The sequence below is a fragment of the Nansenia antarctica genome (assembly GCF_963989245.1).
Source record: "Nansenia antarctica genome assembly, chromosome: 1".
Classification (NCBI taxonomy): Eukaryota; Metazoa; Chordata; class Actinopteri; order Argentiniformes; family Microstomatidae; genus Nansenia; species Nansenia antarctica.
Genome location: NC_137674.1, coordinates 24,637,804 through 24,647,885, shown reverse-complemented (window position 1 = coordinate 24,647,885; position 10,082 = coordinate 24,637,804). Strand labels below are relative to the sequence as shown.

The 10,082-nt window shown below is 38.6% G+C and overlaps 2 protein-coding genes across 2 annotated transcripts; one reads left to right on the top strand and one right to left on the bottom strand.

Moving 5' to 3' along the window:
- Positions 1–775: 775 nt before the first annotated feature.
- On the bottom strand, positions 776–7,738 carry pacc1 (proton activated chloride channel 1). The gene is made up of 8 exons (XM_080531111.1): positions 7,558–7,738; positions 6,936–7,032; positions 5,749–5,961; positions 4,373–4,527; positions 3,878–4,020; positions 3,110–3,251; positions 2,161–2,268; positions 776–2,065 (listed from the first exon to the last, which is right to left on the bottom strand). Exons 1-8 carry the CDS (start codon positions 7,591–7,593, stop codon positions 1,907–1,909), a joined length of 1,053 nt encoding a protein of 350 aa, XP_080387237.1. The 5' UTR covers positions 7,594–7,738; the 3' UTR covers positions 776–1,906.
- A 390-nt stretch (positions 7,739–8,128) lies between these two features.
- Positions 8,129–9,987, top strand: nenf (neudesin neurotrophic factor). Its single transcript, XM_080544776.1, has 4 exons — positions 8,129–8,470; positions 8,591–8,651; positions 8,974–9,077; positions 9,641–9,987. Exons 1-4 carry the CDS (start codon positions 8,324–8,326, stop codon positions 9,815–9,817), a joined length of 489 nt encoding a protein of 162 aa, XP_080400902.1. The 5' UTR covers positions 8,129–8,323; the 3' UTR covers positions 9,818–9,987.
- The last annotated feature ends 95 nt before the right edge of the window (positions 9,988–10,082 follow it).

Here is a 10,082-nt window from a genome sequence, read left to right as displayed (position 1 = left end):
TACTGTGATAAAAAAAATATATATATATATATTAAATAGCTACGAAACGGTAGGCCTAAACTACACTATTATTTCAGAGTAATGTTGTACTTTATAATAAACATTGCTTATTAGTATCTATGCTTTTTAGTATGAGATAACTTACCTGAATGCAGGCACCACCAATAAATACTCTGAAATAGAATTGAAGTCTAAAAGTATAATTTGAGGACAGTCCTACACTTCATGCACACAGACGCTACAGTTAGAAGAGGGAGAAGGTCTCATAAGAAGCTACAACTCCATTTAACAAAGCATAAGAAGTGGGAAAGAAGTAGCCTATAGTTCTCGGCACATGGCAGAAACCACTAATTATAACTATCACAAAATAAATACTGTTGTTGTTATTTTTGTGTGTTTTTTGACGTGTCGTATAAAAGCAATGGCCTATATCGTGATTTATCGTCAATAGGTAGTTCTAACTGGTACGGTTTGCCAACAACTCGGCCTCACAGGTATTATTGCTTAAATCACTAACGAAAGAGTAATTAAATATCAGAATCCAAATTTTACAAATTATATATTAAATTGACATGCTTTCTCAGATGCTTGGAATCAAGAGTACTGCTTTTTGTTACTGTGAAAGGAATAAATCATGTTGTCTATTCAGAAAAAAAACAATGAACTGCAAAGCAATAGGTATTTTATTTCCCAACATCAGCTTTACATCATTTCAAGTAAATTCCAGGTAATGATTGGTCATTCCTGTTCTCACACTATTGGTCAGATAGAAAGCAACAGTGTTTGCATTGAATCACATTGTGTGAAAGTAATAAAACAGTGCACATAGGTTCCCCTGGCCATAAGGTTTGCAATTCACAGTTAAATATTGAGATCTTATACCCAGATTCCACTTTGTAAGAAACATTGTAATGTTTAAAACAAATGGGTGAGCACCACACTTTAACCTGAGAGAAACTAACAATTGAAAACCAGATCTGAGCAGTTGTATTGTGGTCTAGATGTAAGAATTTCCATTACCTTATGTATTTCAGTCACGATGAACTTTACATTTTAAACGGTACATATTGTCATAAAAGCATGTCTAAAACGTTGTCTAAAACAACGTTGATACACCCTAGAACGATGACAACTGCTCATTCCCTTTCATTCTTGAGAGATCCAGATTCAACTAGTTATAGGTTATATTCAGGCTAATCGATGGTACATTATGTATAGGTTCCACTGTTTGAAATTCAGGGTAAGAATTTAAGGACAGACAAACATATATTCCTCACATAGAGGTCCCTTTAAGTTAGCCATTTTACAATCATGAACAATTCTCCCTAGTAAAGCTTTTCCTCAGCAGTCAGCAACATTTTCATTAGGTAGCTGGATTTTTTTTTAACAATCAGATTTCTCTGTAACTTGTTTTGTGCTTTCTATATTGGGTATAAATAAACATACACAAGTATGACAAACAATCATTGTTAATTTGACCTTTCTAAAATGTTTACATTTTCGTCAAGTTGCATCACTCAAGCTAGGCATCACAGTGCTAAGTATGGCTGGGTAAAATCACTGACGTATATATATATTTTTAAGTCATTGGGTGAAAAATGACTTAATGAAGAAAGTGCCTGTGAATGTAAAATGCTCACACAATACATCCCCAAAAATCTGTATTTAAAAACCAGCATTATACAATGTCAATGTCAATATGTGAATTGCGATAAGGAAGGAAAGTTTGTACTTACACAGAGACAATGTTGATGATTCTAACTCTTTGTATGTGCATAATGGTCAACATTGTGATCTAATTAAATCTTAGATACATAATGATGAATAAAAGTATCTAAAAATAAAATCTTAAAATAACTGCATGGGCAATTCAACTGCCACATTGATGCCGACATGTATGTGTTCCTCAGCTGATTTGGTTGAGTTCTCTATTTTTCCTCTTGTGCCTCTTACGGATCTTGATTATCCATTGAACACTAAGTTTGGCGAAGTTGGCTGCCTTGAAGAGAGCCATAAAGATGCCGCAAAGAATAGCGATGGAATTCCAGGCATTCGCAGTCGTCAACTGTTGAAAAATGTGAGTAAAAGATGTTCTGGGTTATTCCACAGCTTTGGGCAAATGAAACAATTGATATCGGCTAAATCACAACATTCATTTACCTCTCTGATTTCTTGTATAAATGGATCCCGCCATTCAAACACAACAAAGAACAGCTGGTTCCCTCGCTCCGACTCAGGTCTTTTGTCATTGAATTTTACCACACTGGACTGGAAGAACAGACAACATTGTTATTCTACAACAGCATGTTTGGATACTGGATTCTGATTGGCTAGCAACAGTGGTAAATATCCCAACAACCTTCAGTTCAGACCGCATTTCCAGTATCAATGCGCCTCCCAATCAATCTGATTAAGAACACCTGTGCTGACCTACAATGCAATGGTTGATCTGGTTTATGGGACTATATTCTGTGGCGGAAGGATATATGTATTCTGAAACGATTAATGACTGTAAATACATGAATTTAATGTTACAACTGTGTATTTATTTTCTTAGATTATGTGGTGGCTGTAGAAAAGCAATTTACCATTCGAGGGCGGGGGTTGTGGACTCATTTACCACTGTACAGGGTTTTCCTGGCTTCTCTTCGTGCCACAACCCTGTACCAGTGGTAAATGAGTCCACAACCCTGTACCAGTGGTAAATGAGTCCACAACCCCCTTCCTCTCATGGTACATTGCTTCCTCTTCTCATGATGCAGAGACACTGTTGCAAATAATCTGGGGGAGGACATCTGTGTACAAGCTCTATATCGTGAGTTTAGAATCACAAGGTTCTATCTCCGTTTAGGGCAGTTCAGAGATATTGAGCGTCAACGTTTTTACATTCCATTATGTTTTGTGAGATGGAACCTTTGTATTTTATGAATTACTAACTCAAAAATTTCAACATTTTAAAAATAACACCACACAGGCATTAATAAACACCTAATGGATCAGATTATGTAAAAAACTCAATTTTGACAAAAATGGAGATAGAACCTTATAATTCTAACGTCACGATATGTTGAAAAAATTATAGTATATATATTATATAAATAATAGTTGCCTCTTGACGAAATTCCATAGACTCATTTTTGGTTCCAGATGTCTTCACCAGAGACATCTTGACCCAGGTTCTGAAGCCTCCTGAGAAGGTCCACATGGAGTAATTTCTCTCACAGTCCATCATGAACTCAGATTTATCAATGCTATAGGGAAAAGACGACTGAATGATGATACTTATTCGCCAGCAACAATCGATGCACCTATCAGGGTTCCCACACCTTCTGTAACATCAAATTCAAGCACCTTTCAAGGACTTTCAAGACTCAATTCCCTCAAATTCAGGACCCGACAAGGCATAGTTTGAGACAGATCTAGATGAGAATTTATATAATAGGTAACTATCCGCTCACAGACAACAATTAAAAAGATAGGCTTGAATGTGTGAACACTAGATGGTCTCTTGCCTTCTCTACCACAGCACAGAAAAACAATATATTGTGAAATATGTGTAAAGTTAAGCAATACAGAGACTTATTTACTAGTTGACGAGGTAAGTAAAACATTTTATTTTTTTGGAGAGAGAGAGAGAGAGAGAGAGAGAGAGAGAGAGAGAGAGAGAGAGAGAGAGAGAGAGAGAGAGAGAGAGAGAGAGAGAGAGAGAGAGAGAGAGAGAGGGGGGAATTCAAGCACTTTCAATGACCCATGTCTATTTTCAAAAACTTTTAAGACCTTGATTTTTTTTCTCTCAAATTCACAAACTTTCAAGGATTTCAAGAACCCGTGGGAACCCTGACCTATTATGGAATCTAAATTATGCCGTTTTGCTTACCTTCTGGACAAGTCCCCAAATTCTGCGAAAAGCATGTAAGTGATGGCGCTGAAATCCTCTTGGGTTTCATTCTGACTGAACTGCATGAAAATGACTTCGCTGTTTCTGACATCTGTTGGGCCACTGACCACCAAGGCTTGTTTCTGGGGAAAACAGGTCAAGAGCAATATGTGAATCAATGTGCTTATTATAAAACACACACAAAACACAATGAGGCTGTATAGAAGTTCTCACCTTTAAAAAAAAAAAACTGCTAAAGACTGTCTTGTATAGACAGGCTTTTGGATAGCCCCAAGGGCCTGTCTTTCTGTGTCCTACTGATGCTGTTACACCAGTTGTCTGTTACTTGTTTTTATTTTCACTTGTTTTGCCTGTTTTAACCTGCAGTGGCTTTCGCTCTTGTATTATGTTTCTTCCTTGTTATGTAAAGCACTTTGTGACCCTTGGTCTGGGAAAGGTGCTGTATAAATACATTTTACTTACTTACTTACTTACCTGTGTCTGGTTTGTGTAAGGGGCTGTGTAAACAACCTGCTCCATCACACAGTCCCCTCCCTCGGGCTTCCCTGGGGTGACCAGTGGGGGGATGAGGGCATGTTGGTGGTGCTTACAGCTCAAGAGCTGAGCATTTCCAGGGTACAGAGCAATCCCTGCTCAAAATATGAACAGATAATATCTATATGTCATATTATGAGGTAAGTTAATAAGGACTAAATATTCATTCATGAACACCATCATCTCTCTCAAACTACCACCATATTTTAAAATAATAATAATAATAATAATAATAATAATAATAATACATTAGACTTATATAGCGCTTTTCTAGACACTCAAAGACACTTTACAAACTGAAAAGATTGAGTAGTAATAATAAAAAGACACAAACAATAAATAAAAGAAAGTATAGGGGGCTAATTAAGGTAGTGCTGGGGACACATGGGAAGGGGAGGGGGAGAGGGTTAACTGGTGAAGGCAAGCTTGAAGAAATATAATAATAATAATCAAAACAGGGCTCCCACACCTTCTGAAACATCAAATTCAAGCACCTTTCAAGGACTTTCAAGACTCAATTCCCTCAAATTCAAGGACCCAGCCCCGCGGTGGTGTAGCGGTCTAAGCACTAGCCAGCCACTAGTGCAAGCTGCCCACCGGGGACTGGGATCGAATCCCGGTCTCGCCAGACCCGGATATGGCCGAGGCACACAGGGAGCGGCATATTGAGCGGCCGCTCCAGAGGGCGGTATAGGACTATTTCCGGACAAGGACCCGGGGTGCCGGAATAACGGTGCTGGGCTCGAGGAGCCAGTCAGCTAGTCTGCCTGGCGATCTCCTCTGGGGCTGCCGGCCACGGGGTCGTGCGGCGGATCATACGCAATAGGCAGGGGATAATTGGATGCTAGGTTGGGTTCAATTGGATACTAAATTGGGTGAAAAAGGGATAAAATCAGAAATTTAAAAAATAATAAAAAAAATAATCAAGGACCCAACACGGCATAGTTTGAGACAGATCTAGATGAGAATGTATATAATAGGAACTATCCGCTCACAGACAACAACTAAAAAGAGAGGCTTGAATATGAACACTAGATGGTCTCTTGCCTTCTCTACCACAGCACAGCAAAACAATATATTGTGAAATATGTGTACAGTTAAGCAATACAGAGACTTATTTACTAGTTGACGAGCTAAGTAAAACATTTTTGAATATATATTTTGAGAGAGAGAGGGGGAGAGAGAGAGAGAGAGAGAGAGAGAGAGAGAGAGAGAGAGAGAGAGAGAGAGAGAGAGAGAGAGAGAGAGAGAGAGAGAGGGGAATTCAAGCACTTTCAATGACCCATGTGTATTCTTAAGGCCTTAAAAACACCAACCTGGGGGGGAGAAGGTGTCCACCTCTTTGTAAGTGACAGACATGACAGGATGACCGAGTTTCGTCATGAAGTCTGTGACTGTTTGGTACGCCAGGAAGCCGGCCACTGCTGTCAGCAAGAGGTAGACGAAGATGAGAAAGACTGCGAAGACATTCTTCAGGCAGCCTTTATTGAAGGCCATGCATGGGTTACCATCCCCTGTCTCATCCTCTTCTGCAATTAAAGGGGTAGAATCTCAGATTGGTATATATGTTACGGTACATGTGGGAAAACTAGGGTTAGGGTTAGGTGCTAGGATGCTAAGGTTAGGGTTAGGGTTAGAGTTAGGGGTAGGGGTAGGGGTAGGGTTAGGGGTAGGGTTAGGATTAGGGTTAGACATGCCAGCATGTACCAAGTCGACGAAGCACCTAACCCTAACCCTAGTTTTCCCACATGTACCGTATTCCCACATGTACCGTAACATATACATTTTTTCACTTTTTATAAATTAATGATATATAGCCTAGCTATTGATTCTTGATTAAAATTATGTATAAATGCTTCACAACCTTAGTTCAACTGTTTCACCCCATCAGAACCCAAAATACACACTTGTTTTACTTCATTGTTTGTCAACAATGTCATTATTATAAACAAACATTGTATAGCTTCAAAACATGGTTATATAAAACTATAATTTCAATCTCATGGATGATCAGTCCTTGCAAACAATCGGTCCTTGCAAAACAATCTCGTGACGTTAGAATTATAAGGTTCTATCTCCATTTTTGGCAAAATGTAGTTTTTTACATAATCTGATCCATTAGGTGTTTATTAATGCCTGTGTGGTGTAATTTTTAAAATGTTGAAATGTTTTAGTTAGTAATGAATAAAAGACAACTGTTCCATCTCACAGAACATAATGGAATGTAAAAACTTTGACACTCAATATCTCTGAACTACCCTAAACGGAGATAGAACCTTATCATTCTAAGCTCACGCTTTGTCTATGAATGTGTGTGTGGTTTCATTTCTCCATCCCCGTCCCTCAGCTGTTTACTGGGTTTAAAGTGGCGGGGGGAAGGCTTTGTTATTGATTGAATCCCAAATTGCCCCTTTAAATGGCAAAATGGTCCCAATTATTCATCAAAAACAGAGAGACAGTCCCAGTGAGAGCACATTACAGAGCCTGTTTCAGTAATCAACACCTGGTATAACACTGCCATGGTATTCCTCCGGATCCAGACAATTTTCTTTGTCTTGATAATAGTCTGGGGTTTGTTCATCATCTTCATTGTCATTGAACTGTATCAAATAAAGGTCACATTTAGTAGGCTATAATGAAACCATGAAAATGCAATATAGTATCAGGAAAGATCCACCTCTGCCTACACTCTTTGATCTTTTGAATAAAGGAATAGCCTACTGTTATACAAACAATTGGCTGTATCTTAATCTACCCAGTACATTATTGTATTTAAATGAGAACAGACGTGTTTAAGTATGTGTTTTTTTTTCAACCCACAATTGTGTAACTTATACAGTCATATGTACAAAAAGAAACATGGAACAAGACTTTAAGATGCATTTAACTGACCACAAAATGTGCGAAAAGTTTCAATCCCCCCTAGAAAGCAACAGGCTCGTGTTCGATGTGTCACATGATTCTGCTGAGCGCGCGCCTCGGTTACAACCGACTAAACGATAGGGAATGACTGAAACTATGAAACCCACATTTGCATATTCAATTAAAATCCCAACAAAATGCAACACGTTTATTGTCAAATGGGCAACAACAAGTTAAATGGGAATAAGTTTGAAGTCTCAAACCTCTTGATATAATGGGGGGGACTCCCTTCTCAGCATTCCGAAGCGAAGCTCCTTTTGCTTCTAAGGAAGAGCCTGCTGTACTTCTTGCTTTCTTACAACGTTTATATGTGTTAACAACTAAAAGTAGCATGAAACTTCCATTCTAACGAAAAGTGTCATGTTTTCCTCGCTAGGCTAGAGTTACAATGTTTTTCTCAGGTACAGCGAATTCCCAAACCGGCGTATTTGGCGTATTTGGTCATGTTCGTGGGGGTCATGCTACCTGCAACTCACCGAGTTGAAGCCATATGACGTCATCAATTGGAATCGGTGAATGGGGTTCGGGTTATCTATATTGGCTACGGTCAGTTTTGCCTTTCTCTGAATAGCGACAGGCTTATTAAACAGAGCGGGTCCTCATAGAACTGCAGAATGTGCAACCTCTTCCACAGATGTATAATTATGCTATAATGCTTCTTCAGTCAATGTTATCAGGTGACGCGCAGCATGCCATGTTTACCCCGACATATGATCCCCGGGAACGGATCGATTGAAACTCATCATGTGACCGTCATCAACTATAATACAACTATAGATCATACGATATTTATTATCGTGTAATATTATAACAAGTACTCTGATTTATTTATGGTCATCCTACTTGCACATTGAACACGCCATTGCCCCATAACATAACGCCCTCAACAGTGCAGCTGTGAAGCCCATAGAAGACCGTTCCAGGAAGTGAGCATCGCATTTAACTTGTGAGATTCGTCCAAAGACGACTATGTTAATAACAGCAGTGCAATTTTGGATCACATTTTTATTGATCTTGTCGTGTTTGGCAGACGACTTGAAATTGAAACACAGACCAGCCTCAAAACCTGTCCGACTGTTCACTGACGAAGATTTAATCAGATATGATGGGAGTGAGGTAAGTCTGTTTAATGTTTCATCCAAAGTTATGCAACTTCAATGTAGAAAGCCCTCAATGGGCAGCGTGTGAGTGTTATTTCTTTTAATAATCTCACTGTAACTCCTGTAATCGTTTTAGGAGGGACAACCCATTTACATGGCAATAAAGGGAGTGGTGTTTGACGTTACCATGGGAAAAGGTAAATAAAACAGTGGGGTCCCTTCCGAACATGATACTTACTACAACTTATCACACATCACTGTACCAATACTTTAATGTGGCGCACTAATAATAGCCACACGACCATAATAATACAACAATTATAGCCAACAACAAAAAGTCAAACATGAATGCTAATTGGTTCGTTACTTATTTTCTAGTTTATGTTGAATATCCATCATCTCTGTGCCTGGGCCAGCACGATTAATAGTTTTGTATTCTAAGGATAATAAAAATAAAAAAAATAATAATAATATAGCCTACATAATTGATGTTATGTAAAATGTTGGTTAACATTTCAGAGTTCTATGGGAAAGATGCACCTTACAATCTCTTAGCTGGCAAAGACTCAACAAGAGCTGTTGCCAAAATGTCCCTTGAAACAGCAGACCTGACTTCCGACACAGTGAGTTGAATGAATGAATGAATGAATGATTGATTGAATGAATGAATGAATGAATGGTCTTTATTGTCATTAATACAGTACAGGTACCATACAACGAAATTTAGGAGGGGGGGCTCCCCTGGTGCTAGGAAAAAAAATACTAAAAACAAGAAGGGAAAAGAGCTGGTTTACATAAATAAAGGCTATGTACACTATCCACTATACTATACTATACTATACTATACAAATAAAACACTGTGCTGTACTCTATGCTATGCTATAAATATCCTAACATTTCCTATCTCTGAACCTTATGTACCCGAGGGTTGTCATATTGCACATAGTGTTATTGCACATTCATTTAAAGTGTCGCAGTTTGTATTGATGAGTCACAAGGGTACCAAGTCATGATTCAGTCTCTGCTTTCTCTTATCATTCTTAGTAATAGATTAGCTTTTTTCAAATGGTTCATCCATATTCCAAAGTGTTCCATCTTGTTGAAAGCCAAACAGTGCATATTCACGAAATTGCACACTTAAAAATGCGGAAGTAATGAACTGCGGTTTCTGTTTTCCGTTTGTTAGACTGGCCTGACTGAAGAGGAGCTGAGGGCCCTGGACAGTGTTTTTGAGGGCACATACAAAACCAAGTATCCCATCGTGGGCTACACCGCCATGCGTATCCTTAATGAGGATGGCAGTCCCAATAAGCACTTCAAACCTGAAGACCAGCCTCATTTCAACATCAAAGATGAGTTTTAATTGTTGTTATTGTTTTTTGGAAGGACAAGTTTTTCTCAGGCTTGCAAGCACTGTTGAATCTGATGAATTTCAGGTAATTGATAAGACTGCATCTTAACTTGGAATACAATTAGCATGTCTGTGTTGTATTTTGTTTATTTTTGTATTAAAGATTCAGATTCAGATTCAGATTCAGACGCCCCACTGGGGGCGATTCATTTGTAGCTTTACTCCTCATTCAGACACCAACAACATACAACAGTACAATGTCATGTCAAGCACAGTT